At 48.5% G+C, this 17,780-nt stretch overlaps 1 protein-coding gene across 2 annotated transcripts in view; it reads left to right on the plus strand.

Annotated features, from left to right (window-relative positions):
* Positions 1–17,780, plus strand: part of ARHGAP39 (Rho GTPase activating protein 39) — a 67,584-nt gene that overhangs the window by 43,335 nt on the left and 6,469 nt on the right. For both annotated transcript variants that reach the window (XR_005627659.1, XM_039711268.1), the window contains exons 4-7: positions 584–1,985; positions 8,611–9,172; positions 12,515–12,607; positions 16,418–16,491. Coding sequence is in view for 1 of the 2 variants with exons in the window: in XM_039711268.1 (XP_039567202.1) it covers positions 584–1,985; positions 8,611–9,172; positions 12,515–12,607; positions 16,418–16,491 (2,131 nt within the window). In the remaining variant the exon portion in view is untranslated. The remainder of the gene's footprint in view (positions 1–583; positions 1,986–8,610; positions 9,173–12,514; positions 12,608–16,417; positions 16,492–17,780) is intronic.

Raw genomic sequence — 17,780 nt, forward strand, 5'->3', positions numbered from 1 at the left:
TGGGATTGGTGACAGGATGTGCTTCCCTGTGCCTTGGGAACAGCAAATTCCAGCTCGGATCCCTCCTGTGAGCCGGGCAGCTCCATAAAATCCATCTTTGCTCTTCCCCCTGAGTGTCCCAAGGACTTGGAGCGGGGAGAGAGGAGATGAAAATCCACTGTTCCAGGGAAAGAATTCCTTATGGGAGAATTTCTTCCCAATATCCAATCCCATGGGAAGGGACGCCTTCCACTATCCCAGGTTGCTCCAAGCCCTGTCCAGCCTGGCCCTGGACACTTCCAGGGATGGAGCAGCCACAGTTTCTCTGGGAATTCCATTCCAGAGCCTCCCCACCCTCACAGCCAAGAATTCCTTCCCGTTATCCCACCCACCCCTGCCCTCTGGCAGTGGGAAGCCATTCCCTGTGTCCTGTCCCTCCATGCCTTGGCCAATATCCAACCCCATCCAATCCCTCCCATCTCCATCTCTCGAGCACTTGGGAATATTCATCCTCCAGGCTCTGCGGTGATTTGGGAGGTTTGGGACCAGCAATCCCAAATTTTGGTGGAATTCTGACCCCTCACCGTGATGTTTCTCCCCGCAGGACCTCATCCCTCCGATGGAACGCCGGCACCAAGGAGCGGATGCTGATCAAGGTGACGGATCGGGAGCCCAGCTTCCTCCTCCACCAAGGCAACGGCTACGCCCCGGAAAACCAACCCGGCTCCCGCTCCCGCCGGCCCTCGGGCGGCCAGCAGTCGCCCAACCTCCAAACCTTCTCCTCGGACGCCGACAACTCCGTCTTCTTCCCGGAGAGGAAGCAGTCGCCCTTCCTGAAGAGGGCCGAGCACGTGGGCAGCTGCTCGCCGCTGCTGGGCCGCGGCGATTCCTTCTGCTCGCCGCTCCAAGCGCAGCACCGCAAACATTCCAGCGAATCGCAGCCCTCGTCGCCCCGCTACGCCTACGAGCCCCCGCTCTACGAGGAGCCCCCCATGGAATACCAGGCTCCCATCTACGACGAGCCGCCCGTGGACATGCAGTACGAAGCCAGCGGCAGCTACAAGGCCGGCTCGCCGCAGAAATCGCCCATCCGCAAGCCTCACCCTTTCCTCCAGTCGCCCAAGCAAGGCTCCAACTCGCCCTACCAGCAGTTGGTGCTCACCAAGCAGAAGTGTCCCGACCGCTTCATGAGCCTGGAATACAGCCCGGCCGGCAAGGAGTACGTCCGGCAGTTGGTCTACGTGGAGCAGTCGGGCTCCAGCCCCAAGATGAAGACGGGCTTGAGGCACAAATATTCCCCCAACCCCATTGGCGGCTCCTACTCGCTGCAGCACAGCCCCTGCCTGGTGCGGGATCAGCGCCTGGAGATCAAATCGGGCGACTACAGCAGCATGGAGGGACCCGACTTCTGCCCCGGCCCTGCGGGGGCCCAGGTGGCCCAGGGCGAGGACTCCATGTCGTGGTCCAGCCAGCAGGACACCTTGTCCTCCACCGGTTACTCGCCCTCCACCAGGAAGAGGAAAAGCCGGAAGCCTTCGGTGAACCACGACGCCAACGCCTCCTCCACGGACGGCTCGGGGGAGCGGGAAGTGTTGGGAGAGCTGGGTGAGGAGCGTGCCGCGCCGGGGCCCAACAGGTCGCCGATGAACCGGACGGAGAGCAAGGCGGCCGAGGCGGAGGCGGCGCGGGGCTTCCCGGAGCCGTTCCTGGCGCAGGCGCGCCTGGCGTGGGAAGCGCAGCAGGCTCACTACCACATGAAGCAACGGAGCAGCTGGGATTCCCAAAAGGACGGTTCGGGCTACGAGAGCGACGGGGCCCTCCCGCTGCCCATGCCGGGCCCGGTGGTGCGAGCCTTCAGCGAGGACGAGGCGCTGGCGCAGCAGGAGAACAAGCACTGGAAGAGGAACACCTTTGAGAAGCTGGGCTTCCCCCAGATCCTGCTGGAGAAGAGCGTCTCCGTCCAGACCAACCTGGCCTCCCCCGAGCCCTACCTGCATCCATCTCAGGTAACGCCCTTGGGAAGGTTGTTGGTTTTGGGGGTCTTCACTGCATGGCCAGTCCTTGTTGAAGGTCCTTCTCCTCCAGTGTAGATCCAGTGGGATGGTCCCTGGGGTGATCCCACACCAGGATTGGGGTGCCATGGCGGCCTCAGCACTGTGCCATGGCTTCTCCTGCCCCGGTGTGGGGCAGATCCTGGATCCAGGCAGCTCCCAGGAGGTTCCTGAGTGCCCGTCCCTGGCTGACCCCTCAGGAAAGTTGCTCCTTGCCAAGGTGGTCCTTCAAAGTTTGTCCTTGCCAAGGTGGTCGCTCAAAGTTGGTTCTTACCAAGGTGGTCCCTCAAAGTTGGTCCTTGCCAAGGGGATCCCTCAAACACGTTGGTCCTTGCCAAGGTGGTCCTTCAAAGTTGGTCGTTGTCAAGGGGATCCCTCAAAGAAGTTGATCCTTGTCAAGGTGATCCCTCAAATAAGTTGGTCTTTGCCAAGGTGATGACTCAGACACGTTGGTCCTTAGCAAGGCGGTCCATCAAAGTTGGTCCTTGCCAAGGTGGTCCTTCAAAGTTGGTCGTTGTCAAGGTGATCCTTCAAAGAAGTCGATCTTGCCAAGGGGATCCTTCAAACATGTTGGTCCTTAGCAAGGCGGTCCATCAAAGTTGGTCCTTGCCAAGGTGGTCCTTCAAAGAAGTTGATCTTGCCAAGGTGATCCCTCAAACACCTTGGTCCTTGCCAAGGTGGTCCCTCAAAGTTGATCTTTGCCAAGGGGATCCCTCAAAGTTGGTCGTTGTCAAGGGGATCCCTCAAAGAAGTTGGTCCTTGCCAAAGTGGTCCCTCAAAGTTCATCCTTGCCAAGGTGGTCCTTCAAAGAAGTCGATTCTTGCCAAGGTGGTCCCTCAAACACGTTGGTCCTTGCGAAGGCAGTCCCTCAAAGATGTTGGTTGTTGGCAAGGCAGTCCCTCAAAGTTGGTCCTTGCCAAGGTGATCCCTCAAAGTTGGTCCTTGCCAAGGCGGTCCTTCAAAGAAGTTGATCCTTGCCAAGGTGATCCCTCAAACACATTGGTCCTTACCAAGGTGGTCCCTCAAACACATTTATCCATAGCAAGGCAGTCCCTCAAAGCTGGTTGTTGCCAAGGTGGTCCCTCAAAGTTGGTCGTTGCCAAGGGGATCCCTCAAACACGTTGGTCCTTGCCAAAGTGGTCCCTCAAAGTTCATGCTTGCCAAGGTGGTCCTTCAAAGAAGTTGATCCTTGCCAAGGTGATCCCTCAAACACATTGGTCCTTGCCAAGGTGATCACTCAAAGATGTTGGTCCTTGCCAAGGTGGTCCCTCAAACACGTTTATCCATAGCAAGGCAGTCCCTCAAAGTTGGTTGTTGCCAAGGTGGTCCCTCAAAGTTTATCCTTGCCAAGGTGGTCCCTCAAACACGTTTATCCATAGCAAGGCAGTCCCTCAAAGTTGGTTGTTGCCAAGGTGGTCCTTCAAACAAGTTGATCCTTGCCAAGGTGATCCCTCAAACACATTGGTCCTTGCCAAGGTGATCACTCAAAGATGTTGGTCCTTGCCAAGGTGGTCCCTCAAACACGTTTATCCATAGCAAGGCAGTCCCTCAAAGTTGGTTGTTGCCAAGGTGGTCCCTCAAAGTTTATCCTTGCCAAGGTGGTCCCTCAAAGAAGTTGGTCCTTAGCAAGGTGGTCCCTCAAACAAGTTGGTCTTTGCCAAGGTGATCCTCAAACACATTGGTTCTTGCCAAGGCAGTCCCTCAAACAAGTTGGTCCTTGCCAAGGTGACCCCTCAAAGTTGCTCCTTGCCAAAGTGGTCCTTCAAAGAAGTTGATCCTTGCCAAGAGGATTCCTCAAAGAAGTTGGTCCTTGCCAAGGTGATCCCTCAATCATGTTGGTCCTGAGCAAGGCAGTCCCTCAAAGTTGATCCTTGCCAAGGTGGTCCCTCAAAGTTGATTTTTGCCAAGGGGATCCCTCAAAGTTGGTTCTTAGCAAGGTGTTCCCTCAAAGATATTGGTCCTTGCCAAGGTGGTCCCTCAAAGTTGATCTTTGCCAAGAGGATCCCTCAAAGAAGTTGGTTCTTAGCAAGGTGTTCCCTCAAAGATATTGGTCCTTGCCAAGGTGGTCCCTCAAAACCTTGGGATGAAAGAGCCACCAGTTTTCCAGAATTTGTTTCCCAGGGTTGTGGGCTGCCTGTTGCCTCCCCGGAGATCCCTCCAGCCCCAAACTCCCATTCCAGAGGAGACCCTGAGGGTCTCACCTGGAATTCTGGAGCTGGTGCATCCCATGTGCCCAGATTCTGGCCCGTCAGATGTTTCCCTGGTTTTTGGATTTCCTCCATCAGCTTCTGGATGTGGTCCATCAGTTCCTTCCCCTCCAGGGAAAGGCTGTCAGGGCTTCCAAAAAACAGGTGATGATGCCACATGTGGGGACAAATCCCACCTGGAAAACTTCCTGGAAGATGAAATTTGGTGTCAGCAGGAAGGAGACCATGGACATGGACCCAGGAAACAGCAAATCATCTGGAAAATTCCTTTTTTGTCCATGGAAATGTGTAATGAAGTTGGTGGAGCATTGCATCCACAGGCAGCAGAAGAAGATTCCTGAAGCACAAGGACTCCGCGCTGCACGAGGAGGTCCCAACCCACAACTGGAGAGCTCCAGATCCACTTTGGATCTTCACACCAGGAGAAAAACCTGCCACTATTGGTGATCCTACACCTTCTTCACAGAGCTTGGGATGTGGTGGGAATCTTCACTCCCCAGAGGTTTCTGTCCTGATGGTCCCATCTGTTGTCCTCAGGGACACCAAGCTGGTGGGACACTGGCACCAGTTTGCTGCACCATCCCTGGAAGTGTCCAAGGTCAGGTTGGTGTTTGGAGCCACCTGGGATCATGGAAGGTGTCCCTGGCCATTGGAACGGGATGATCTTGACGGTCCCTTCCAACCCAGCCCTTCCATGGCCATGGCTGTGATTGTCACCAGTGGAGTGTCCCCACACTGAGGTGCATCCCAGCCCATCCACGTGGCTCCAGGACCTTCTCCCTGGAGGATTCCCTAATTCCTGAGGTGACACCATCGTCACCCCATGGGACAGGCAGGAGGTCACGGCCATTGAGGTTGACACCCGCTGGTTTATCCCCTTCTTGTAGGCCAGGGCATCCCTAAGTTAATTTAGGTGCTAATTAGAGCTAATTAGGGCCGATGTTAATTTCCTATTGGCTCTGGCAGCAGAGGATCCACCACATTTCACTTCCAGGGTCACTCCCTGGCCTGACCACGCTCTCCTTGGCTGGAGAAGGTTGATGTCCTCAACCAGCGTGGTAATTTTCTTTGCCCTGCGTGTTCTTGGTGGCTCTGGTCCAGCCCCTGGACCAGTTTTTGGAAGATCCACGTCTCCAGCAGCAGCCACGTGAGACCTTTGAGCATCTCCTGCATCACCCAGGAAACCCCATGGGCCTTCAGCTGACCAGGGTGGAGGACACAGAGGGTCCTTTGTGGGGTGGAGTGGCCTCCACAGGGACAGCAGGGCTGGGTCCCTTCAGGGATGAAGCTCCCGTGTCCCCGTCCCATGTCCCTGCCATCGTCACCGTGGTCAAGGTGGGAGTGGAGCGATGTCGAAGGAAAGATCTCGACGTTGGAACAGGACGAGTTGCTGAAGAGAAAAGAAACTTGACTTGTTTGAAGAAGTAGAAGCTCGGTCACCTGACAGCGGATCTGGTGGCTCCTTGGGCGGCTTCCTTGTCCCCTCCTGGATTTTCCACGTCCCGGGTCTTTCCACCTTCTGGTTTTCTTCTGTTCCTCATCTGAAGCCCAGCCAAGTCCGTGGCAGCACTGGAGTCACCTGCCCACAGACCCTGCTCAGGGCCACCAACACTGCTCCTCCACACGAGGTGGGGACAGCAGTGTCACCTCTGGATGGCGTCACATGTCCTTCCCTGCCATGGGTCACGTCCCCAGGGCTCCCAAACCCAGGCGGTGCTGGCCTGGATGTTGCAGAAGAGATAATGAAGCCACCTTGGCTGGCTGCAGGACCACAGGACTGTCCAATTGTCCATCCCAGTTGTCCCTTGTTGGCCTCCTCCATGCTGGTCACCAGCTGTTGGGGTGTCCCTCCACCTCCTGGGGTGACATCCACAAGCTGTGCTGGTTCCAGCAGGAGAAGGACACTGCTCCACAGGGGTCCTCTGGGTCCTTGCCAGCTGAATGCTCTGCAGAGGTCAAGGTTAAATCCCAAGCCTCTCCTGTCCCTCGGGATGTCCTGAAGGACCATCCGTGTTGCTCATGGCTTGGAGGAGCCACCAGCCTCCTCCAGTGGCTGCTGGAGAACCACCCTGGAAGGTGATTTTGGGTAGAGGGCATTTCCTCGGGGGGTCTTAAAGGTGGGTGTGTCCCCAGCGTCCCCAAAGGATGGGTGGAACCCAAAGCCACATTGTTTACCCCACATTGCCACCAACTTCTTCTGTCCATGGCTCTACTCACCAAGTGTGGAGAGAGTCCAGCCTGTCACTTGTCCCCACCAGTCCCCTCCCTCCTGATGCCAATCGGTGCCACAGCCCGCCTTGGCTGCCGGCACTGGGTCAGCTCCACTTGGCCATGATGGGATTGAGGAGAAGCTCCTTGGAGAGGACGAGGCTTATGGGAAGACCTCTGAATGCTGCAACGGTTGGTTGGTTGGGTGGTTGGTTGGGTGGTTTGTCAGATCAATTCGTTGGTTGGTTCGTTGGTCAGATCAATTCATTGGTTGGTTGGTTGGTTGGTTGGTCAGATCAATTCATTGGTTGGTTGGTTGATTGGTTGGTTAGATCAATTCATTGGTTGGTTGGTTGGTTGATTGGTTGGTTGGTTTGTCAGATCAATTCATTGGTTGGTTGGTTGGTTGGTCAGATCAATTCATTGGCTGGTTGGTTGGTCGGTTGGTTGGTCAGATCAATTCATTGGTTGGTTGGTCAGATCAATTCATTGGTTGGTTGGTTGGTTGGTTTGTCAGATCAATTCATTGGTTGGTTGGTTGATTGGTTGGTTTGTCAGATCAGTTCATTGGTTGGTTGGTTGGTCAGATCAATTCATTGGTTGGTTGGTTGGTTGGTCAGATCAATTAATTGGTTGGTTGGTTGGTTGGTTGGTTGATTGGTTGGTTTGTCAGATCAATTCATTGGTTGGTTGGTTGGTCAGATCAATTCATTGGTTGGTTGGTTGGTCAGATCAATTCATTGGTTGGTTGGTTTCCCTGTTGGTTTCTCCACTTGTCAGTTGCTTGATTGATCAGCTTGTTGGCTGATTTATTGTTTGGATGATTGGTTGATTGATTGATTGATTGATTGATTGATTTTTTGGTGGTTGGTTGGTTCATTGTTTGTTTGATTGATTGGTTCATTCATTGGCTGGTCAGTTGGTTTCTTGATTGGTTGATTGATCGGTTTGGTGGATCAATTCATTGGTTGGTTGTTTCAACCATCCGTACATTGGTTGGTCTGTTGGTTTCTCCACTGGTCACTTGGTTGATTGATTGATTGATTGATTGATCTTTCTTTTGGCTGATTTATTGGTTGGATGATTGGTTGGTTGGTTCGTTGGTTTGTTGCTTGGTTGCTAGGTTGATTGATTGATTTGTTGGCAGATTTATTAGTTGATTGATTGGTTGGTTCATTGCTTGATTGATCAATTTGTTGGTTGCTTGGTTGATTATTCTATTGGTTGATTGGTTGATTGGTTCATTGGGTTTTTCCTCGATTGGTTGATTGGTTGGTTTGTTGGTCTGTTGATTTCTTGCTTGGTTGATTGCTTGGTTGATTGATCCGTTTGTCGATTGATTGGTTGGTTGGCTGGTTGTTTCATTGATGAGTTTGTTGATTGATCAGTTTGTTGGTTGTTTTATTGGTTTATTGATCTGTTGGTTGATGGATTGCTTGCTTGATTGATTGATTGGTTGCTTAATCCACTTGTTGGTTGGTGGACTGGTTTATTGGTTGGTTTGTTGATTGATCTGTTCATTGGTTGGTTGGTTGACTGATTGGTTCAGTGGTTGTTTCATTGATTGGTTTGTTGATTGATCAGTTGGTTGGCTGGTTGGTTCATTGATTGATCTGTTGGTTGGTTGACTGATTGGCTTACTGGCTGTTTCATTGGTTGGTTTGTTTGTTGATTGGTTTGTTGATTGATCGGTTGGTTGATTGGTTGATGGATGGATTGGTTTACTCCCTGTTTCATTGATTGGTTTAGTGGTTCTTTCAATGACTGGTTTGTTCACCTATTGATCAGCTTGTTCACTGATCAGTTGGTTGGTTGGTTCATTGATTGGTTTAGTGGTTCTTTCAATGACTGGTTTGTTCACCTATTGATCAGCTTGTTCACTGATCAGTTGGTTGGTTGGTTCATTGATTGGTTTAGTGGTTCTTTCAATGACTGGTTTGTTCACCTATTGATCAGCTTGTTCATTGATCAGTTGGTTGGTTGGCTGGCTTGCTGATTGATCACTTGGTTGATTGATTGATTGATTGATTGAGCCATTGTTTGGTTGGTTCATTGGTTTATTGGTCGGTTTTTTGATCTGTTGCTCAATCGATCGATCAACCAATCGATCCATCAGCACTGCCACCCCCCCACACCTCTGACCTGTCCCGCCTGTTGTCCCCCAGTCCGAGGACCTCGGCGCCTGCGCGCAGTTCGAGAGCAGCCGGCAGACGCGGAACATGATGCCGAGCGCCAGCTGCGTCTTCCCCACCTTCAACCTGCGCAAGCCCTCCTCGGAGACGGACATTGAGAACTGGGCCTCCAAGCACTTCAACAAGCACACCCAAGGGCTCTTCCGCCGCAAGGTCTCCATCGCCAACATGCTGGCCTGGAGCAGCGAATCCATCAAGAAACCCATGATCATGACCAACGACCGCAACGTCAAGAAGGAGGCGTGCGAGATCTTCAAGCTCATCCAGATGTACATGGGCGACCGGCGGGCCAAGACGGACCAGCTCAACGTGGCCTTGGAGATCGCCACCAAAGGTTGGAGCATGCAGGGGCTGCGAGACGAGCTCTACATCCAGCTGTGCCGGCAGACCACCGAGAACTTCCGTTACGAGAGCCTGGCGCGCGGCTGGGAGCTCATGGCCATTTGTCTGGCCTTTTTCCCACCCACTCCCAAATTCCATTCCTACCTTGAAGGATACATTTACCGGCACATGGATCCGGTGAATGACACCAAAGGTAAGTGAGGAACCGCGGCCCGGTGGCTTCTGTGGTTGTCCTCGGTGCCTGGAAGTGTTCCAGGTCAGGTTGGATGGGGATCGGAGCGACCTGGGATAGCGGAAGGTGTCCCTGGATGGATTTTGTGGTCCCTTCCAGGCCAAACCATTCCATGATTCCATGTCCCAACTCATGGGTTTGGTTCCTTTCCTCTTGGCTGAGTTTCCTCGTAAAAAGGTGGATGAGGAGCATCCAAAACATCTCCTGGAGGTGCACCCAGTGCTGTGGGGCCTTTCCCACCCTTCTCCTTCCCAGAATCCAACAGGAACTGAGCTTTGACACCTTTTCTGCGGGATCATCCTCATCTCCGCTCCTGGAACTTCTCCCATCCCCTGAAGCTCCATCCAACCCAACCTTCAGAGGTCCCTTCCAGCCCAAACCATTCCATGATTCCATGTCCCACCCCACAGATTTGGTTCCTTTCCTTTTGGCCGAGTCTCCTCATGGAAAGGTGGATGAGGAACTCATCCAAAACATCTCCTGGAGGTGAAGCCGGTACTGTGGGGTCTTTCCCGCCCTTCTCCTTCCTGGAAATCCAACAGGAGATCCAAGAGGAAATGAGCTTTGACACCTTTGTGGGATCAGTGTCACCTCCACTCCTGGAACTTCTCCCATTCCCTGAAGTTCCTCCCAACCCAAAGCATTCCATGATGCCATGGTTTCCATCTTTCCCACCTCCAGATGTTTCTTCTCTAGTAGTTTTGGATCCAAAATTCCATGATTCCCAGCTCCAGATGTTTCTACTCCAGTAGCTTTGGATTTAAAATTCCATGATTCCGTGGTTTCACCACCTTCCCACCCCAGATGTTTCTTCTCAAGTAGCTTTGGATCTCAAAATTCCATGATTCCATGGTTTCACCATCATTCCCACCCCAGATGTTTCCTCTCGAGTACCTTTGGATCCAAAATTCCATGATTCCATGGTTTCCATCATTCCCACCCCAGATATTTCTTCTCAAGTAGCTTTGGATCCAAAATTCCATGATTCCATGGTTTCCATCATTCCCACCCCAGATATTTCTTCTCTAGTAGCTTTGGATCCAAAATTCCATGATTCCATGGTTTCACCATCGTTCCCACCCCAGATGTTTCCTCTCTGGTAGCTATGGATCCAAAATTCCAGGATTCCGTGGTTTCCATGATACCCACCTCCCAATGTTTCTTCTCTAGTAGCTTTGGATCTCAAAATTCCATGATTCCATGGTTTCACCATCATTCCCACTTCCAGATGTTTCCTCTCGAGTACCTTTGGATCCAAAATTCCAGGATTCCATGGTTTCCATCATTCCCACCTCCAGATGTTTCCTCTCTAGTAGCTATGGATCCAAAATTCCGTGATTCCGTGGTTTCCATCATTCCCACCTCCAGATGTTTCCTCTCTAGTAGCTATGGATCCAAAATTCCGTGATTCCGTGGTTTCCATCATTCCCACCTCCAGATGTTTCCTCTCTAGTAGCTATGGATCCAAAATTCCGTGATTCCGTGGTTTCCATCATTCCCACCTCCAGATGTTTCCTCTCTAGTAGTTTTCGATCCAAAATTCCATGATTCCATGGCTTCCATAATTTCCACCTCCAGATGTTTCTTCTCGAGTAGCACTGGATCCAAAATTCCAGAATTCCATGGTTTCACCATCATTCCCACCCCAGATGTTTCTTCTCAAGTAGTTGTGGATCTCAAAATTCCATTATTCCATGGTTTCACCATGGTTCCCACCTTCAGATGTTTCCTCTCTGGTAGCTATGGATCCATGATTCCATGGTTTCCAACATTCCCACCTCCAGATGTTTCTTCTCTAGTACCTTTGGATCCAAAATTCCATGATTCCATGGTTTCCATAATTTCCACCTCCAGATATTTTCTCTCTAGTAGATTTGGATCCAAGATTCCGTAATTCCATGGTTTCACCATCATTCCCACCTCCAGATGTTTCCTCTCCAGTAGTTTTGAATCCAAAATTCCAGGATTCCATGGTTTCACCATCATTCCCAACTCCAGATGTTTCTTCTCAAGTAGCTTTGGATCCAAAATCCCATGATTCCATGGTTTCCATCATTCCCACCCTGGATGTTTCTTCTCAAGTACCTATGGATCCAAAATTCCATGATTCCATGGTTTCCATGATACCCACCCCCCGATGTTTCTTCTCTAGTAGGTATGGATCCAAAATTCCAGGATTCCGTGGTTTCCATGATACCCACCCCCCGATGTTTCTTCTCTAGTAGGTATGGATCCAAAATTCCAGGATTCCGTGGTTTCCATGATACCCACCCCCCGATGTTTCTTCTCTAGTAGGTATGGATCCAAAATTCCAGGATTCCGTGGTTTCCATGATACCCACCCCCCGATGTTTCTTCTCTAGTAGGTATGGATCCAAAATTCCAGGATTCCGTGGTTTCCATGATACCCACCCCCCGATGTTTCTTCTCTAGTAGGTATGGATCCAAAATTCCAGGATTCCGTGGTTTCCATGATACCCACCTCCCGATGTTTCTTCTCTAGCAGCTTTGGATCCAAAATTCCAGAATTCCATGGTTTCACCATCGTTCCCACCCTAGATGTTTCCTCTCTGGTAGTTTTGGATCCAAAATTCCATTATTCCATGGTTTCCATCATTCCCACCTCCAGATGTTTCCTCTCGAGTAGCTTTGGATCCCAAAAAGCCCCCAGTGTTGGGATGGAGCCCAGAAGATTCCCATCTCCGGAGTTTATTTCTACTTAATTTTTTCTTTTTTAATTTCAATTATAATTTTTATTTAATTTTTTGTTTTAATTTTAATTGATTTTTAAATGTGTTTATTTAAATTTTCCTTTAAGTTTTCAACTTTTTTTTAAATTTTAATTCTGATTTGAATTTTAATTTTCATTTAAATTTTCATTTAAATTTTCGTTTAAATTTTCAACTTTTTTAATTTTCATTTTCATTTTAATTTTCATTTAAATTTTCAACTTTTTTTATTTTAATTTTAATTTTAATATTAATTTAAATCTTCCACTTTTTTAATTTTCATTTTCATTTTCATTTAAATTTTCAACTTTTTTATTTTAATTTTAATTTTAATTTTAATTTTAATTTTAATTTTAATATTCATTTAAATGATCCACTTTTTTAAATTTTCATTTAACTTTTCAACTAATTTTAATTTTAATTTTAATTTTAATTTTAATTTTAATTTTAATTTTAATTTTAATTTTATTCTTCACCTTTTTTAATTTTAATTTTGCCTTTAATTTTAATTTCCATTTTAATTTCTCCCCCCGTCCCCATTCCGTCCCGCGGGAATTCCCGGTGCTCCGCCCCAGTCTCGCGGCACCTGCGGCACCTCCTGGCGAGGACCAATCAGAAGAAACCCAAATTGCGCAAGAAACCCAAGCCCCAGAGCGAGGAGATCCCGGGTAGGGAGCCCGGGGCTCGTTAATTAATGGGGGTAATTAATGGCGGCCAGGTAGACCCGGTGCCCTGTGGGTAATAATCTTATTATTAATAGTATTAGTGGAATTAGTAGTATTGGTGATGGTATTAATATTAGTATTAGTAGTAGTAGTATTGGTATCAGGAATGATATTATTAGTTTATTAATTAGGGTAATTAATAGGGGTGAGATAGACTTGGTGTCCTGTAAGTAATAATGTTATTATTAATAGTATTAGTAGTATTAGTATTGGTATTAGTAGTGATATTATTAGTTTATTAATTAGGTTAATTAATAGGGGTCAGATAGACCCGGTGTCCTGTAGGTAACAATGTTCTTATTAATGGTATTAGTGTTGGTAGTAATTAATAATGTCATTCTTGATAGTATTAGTACTATTATTGTTGGTATTAGTATTAGTGTTGGTATCAGTGGTGATATTATTAGTTTATTAATTGGGCTAATTAATAAGGGTCAGATAGACTCGGTGTCCTGTAGGTAATAAAGTTATTATTAATAGTATTAGTAGTATTACTGCTGGTATTAATATTAGCATTGTTAGCGTTAGTGGTATTAGTGTTGGTATCAGTGGTGATATTATTAGTTTATTATTTAGGGTAATTAATAGGTGTCAGATAGACTTGGCATCCTGTAGGTAATAATGTTATAATTAATGGTATTAGTAGTATTAGTGATGGTATTAGTATTAGTATTGGTATCAGAAGTTATATTATTAGTCTATTAATTGGGGTAATTAATAGGGGTCAGATAGACTTGGTGTCCTCTAGGTAATAATATTATTATTAATAGTATTAGTAGTATTAGTGTTGGTATTAATGTTGGCATTAGTAGTATTAGTATTGGTATTAGTGGTGATATTATTAGTTTAATAATTGCGGTAATTAATGGGGGTCAGATAGACTTGGTGTCCTGTAGGTAATAATGTTATTATTAGTAGTATTAGTGATGGTATTAATATTAATATTAGTAGTGTTAGTGTTGGTAACAGTAGCAATATTATTAATCTATTAACTGGGGTAATTAATAGGGTCAGATAGAGTTGGTGTCGTTTATGTAATAATATCATTATTAATATTAATAGTAGTATTAGTGTTGGTATTAGTAGTAATATTATTATTATTCAATTAATTGGGGTAATTAATAGGGTCAGATAGACTTGGTGTCGTTTATGTAATAATATCATTATTAATATTAATAGTAGTATTAGTGTTGGTATTAATATCAGCGTTAGTATTAATATAATTGGTATTAGTAGTAATATTATTATTATTCAATTAATTGGGGTAATTAATAGGGGTCAGAGTTGGTGCCGCTTATGTAATAATATTATGATTAATAAAATTAGTAGTGTTAGTAGATTAGTGTTGCAATTAATATCAGCATTAGTACTGATATTATTGGTTATTAATAATGATAAATGCATAATTATACCATTAAATATTAAAATCAATAATAATTAATAATCAATAAACATTAATATTAACAATATTAAATATTTCATTGTTGATATTTATTAATACGTACAATATTTATAAAACTATTAATTTAATAGAGATAATCAAGAAAATTATATTAAATAATTTTATTAGTAGTATTAGAAATTAATAAATTTTAATTATTATTTGATATTACTTTAATAATTAATAGATATAATAAGATTTAATTAATAGAATTTGAATAACTTCATTATATAATTAATATAATTTAATTAATGAATTTAATTTAATATTGCCATTAATTAATTAATTAGTACAAATCACTTAATTGACCCTCGGGATCTGCGCTGGGATGGAGGGAATTTGGGATCCACCGAGGAGGAACCTCCAGGGAAGGGCCTGGGGAGCTCCAGGAGGGGCTGCTCCTTCAGGAACCCGGATCCGATCCCACAAAGTCCCACCAGATCCCACCAAGTCCCATCAGATCCCACCAAGTCCCACCAGATCCCACAAAGTCCCACCAGATCCCACCAAGTCCCATCGGATCCCACCAAAACCCATGAAATCCCACCAGGTCCCACCAGATCCCACCAGATCCCATGAAGTCCCACCAGGTCCCATGAAATCCCACCAGGTCCCATGAAATCCCACCAGATCCCACAAAGTCCCACCAGATCCTATCAGATCCCATGAAGTCCCATCAGATCCCACCAGACCCCACGAAGTCCCATCAGATCCCACCAGACCCCATGAAGTCCCACCAGATCCCACCAGATGCCACTAAATCCCATCAGATCCCACAAAGTCCCACCAGATCCCACAAAGTCCCATCAGATCCCACCAGAACCCATGAAATCCCACCAGGTCCCACCAGATCCCACCAGATCCCATGAAGTCCCACCAGATCCCACAACGTCCCATCAGATCCCACCAGATGCCACTAAATCCCGTCAGATCCCACCAGACCCCATGAAGTCCCACCAGATCCCACCAGCCCCACCCCCGGAGGTCCTTGGTCCCTCTCCTCCCGGGCTGCATCCCGAAGTCCGGCCGTGTCTCCGGTTGGGATGTTCCTCACAGGGCCCTTCCCAGCCCGACCGTTCCACCACCATCGGATTCCAGGGTTTGAGGCCACCCGCTGGGGCATGCCCAGAAGGTCCCACCAGGTCCCCAGAGCTTCTCCTGGTCCCCAGGGTTGTTGGGATGATCCAGAAGGTGCCACCAGGTCCCCAGAGCTTCTTCTGGGATGGTCCAGAAAGTTCCACCAGGTCTCCAGGGCTAGTTCTGAGATGGTCCTGAAGGTTCCACCAGGTCTCCAAGGCTCTGGGAATGATCCAGAAGGTTCCATTAGGTCCCCAGGGTTGTTGGGATGGTCCAGAAGGTCCCACCAGGTCCCAGAGCTTCTCCTGGAGACCTCCAGAAGGTTCCATCAATTCCCCAGGGCTGTTGGGATGGTCCAGAAGGTTCCATCAATTCCCCAGGGCTGTTGGGATGGTCCAGAAGGTCCCACCAGGTCCCAGAGCTTCTCCTGGGATGGTCCAGAAGGTTCCATCAATTCCCCAGGGTTGTTGGGATGGTCCAGAAGGATCCACCAGGTCTCCAGAGCTTCTTCTGGGATCATCCAGAACGTCCTGCCAGGTCTCCAGGGCTTCCTCTGGGATGGTCCAGAAGGTTCCACCAGGTCCCCGGGGCTGTTGGGATGATCCAGAAGGTGCCACCAGGTCTCCAGGGCTTCTTCTGGAATGTTCCCGAAGGTCCCACCAAGCCTGCAGGGTTGTCGGGATAGGCGTCATCTCCTCACTGGAGGACATCAGGAGGAGGAGATGGGATGAGGATGGAAGTGGTGGGGTCTGGAGAAGAAAGATGGGATGGGAGTGGTGACCACGGCAGTGGTGGCCCCCAAAAGCCACCCAGGATGGAGCCACCACGGAGCTCCACCTTTGGTGGTTCCTCCAAGGTTCTTGGGAGGTTTGAGGTCCTCCTCAAGCCCCCTGTGAGTGGTGACAAGGATGGAGATGGAGGACATCAGGAGGAGGAGATGGGATGAGGATGGAAGAGGTGGGGTCTGGAGAAGATGGGATGGGAGTGGTGACCACGGCAGTGCTGGCCCCCAAAAGCCACCACAGAGCTCCAGAGCTCCACCTTTGGTGGTTCCTCCAAGGTTCTTGAGAGGTTTGAGGTCCTCCTCAAGCCCCCCGTGAGTGGTGACAAGGATGGAGATGGAGCAGCACCATGGGGAGGGGAAGGGATGGGATAGGACCTCTTCCAGGTCCTGGAGGTGACATCCCGCCATCCTGGAGGTGACATCCCACCACCCAGCGTGTCTTCTCTTGCAGGGGTGGCCATCAGCACTTACGCCAAGTACTGCTACAACAAACTGCAGAAGGCGGCGCTGACCGGGGCCAAGAAGGTACCAGGAGATGGGGTGGGCTCGGGAAGGGGGGGACGAGGAGGTCACCTCCCACCGGGGTCGTCCAGGAGCTCCTGGGATTCGGGAAGGGGCTGGAGGAGGGAGGGAGGTGGTGGCGGGTGGTGATTGTGGTGAGGAGAACTTCTGGAGAACTTCTTCTGGAGACCAGGAGATCTCCTGGGGATCACCTAAGGACCTTCTAGAGAACTTCTGGGAACCTTCTGGAATATTTCTGGAGAACTGCTTGTAGGGAGCTTCTGGGAAGATTTTGAGGATCTTCTGAAGAACTTCTAAGAACCTTCTGGGAACCTTCTGGAAAGCTTGAAAGGATCTTCTGGGCACCTCTTGAAATCTGTCTGAGGATCTTCTGGAGAACTTCTGAGAACTTTCTGAAGACTTTTGGAGACCTTCTGGAAATTTTCTGGAGAGTTTCTGAGAACCTTGTGAAGACCTTTAGGGGACCTTCTGGGAACCTTCTGGAAACTTTTTAAGGACCTTCTGTGGGCCTCCCGAAGACATTCCAGAGACCATTCGGAGATCTTCAGACCTGAAAACCTTGCAGGGAGGACCTTCTGGGAGTTTTCTAAGGAACTTCTGGAGAACCTTGGGGTTTCTTCTGGAGACCTTCTGAAGACTTTCTGGAGACCTTTCAAGGACCTTCTGTGGATCTTCTGAAGACATCCTGGAGATTGACAGAGTCTGACTGACTGAGGGTCTTCTGGAGATTTTCTGGAAACTTTCTGGAGATCCTCTGGGAACTCCCTGAAGATCTTGTAGGGATCTTCTGGAAACCTTCTAAGGATCTTCGGGAGAACACCTGAGACTCTTCTAGAGACCTTCTGAAGATTTTCTGGAAACCTTCTGGAGACCAACTGGTGATCTTCAGGAGACCTTCTGCAATCTCTCTGGAGACCTCCTGGGAGCTTTCTAAGGAACTTCTGGAGATGTTCTGGAAAATCTCTGGAGACCTTCTGAAAACCTTCTAGGGAACGACCTTCTGGGAACTTTCTAAGGAACTCCTGAAGACCTTCTGGAAGCCCAGCGCCGATGTTCAGCTTTCCAGAAGCATCCAAGAGTTGTGGCTCCTTCTCCTCTTTCTCCAGGCAAAATCCATTGGTGGAGATCCTCCAGCGTGGCCATGGTCCCACCAAGCTCCATAGGGTTGGATCCTCTTCTGAATCAAGATGGTGGATGGATGGATGGATGGATGGATGGATGGATGATGGATGGATCCATGGATGGATCCATGGATGGATGATGGATGGATCCATGGATGGATGGATCCATGG

Source organism: Passer montanus, unplaced genomic scaffold (genome assembly GCF_014805655.1).
Source record: "Passer montanus isolate IOZ18808 unplaced genomic scaffold, ASM1480565v1 scaffold246, whole genome shotgun sequence".
NCBI lineage: Eukaryota > Metazoa > Chordata > Aves > Passeriformes > Passeridae > Passer > Passer montanus.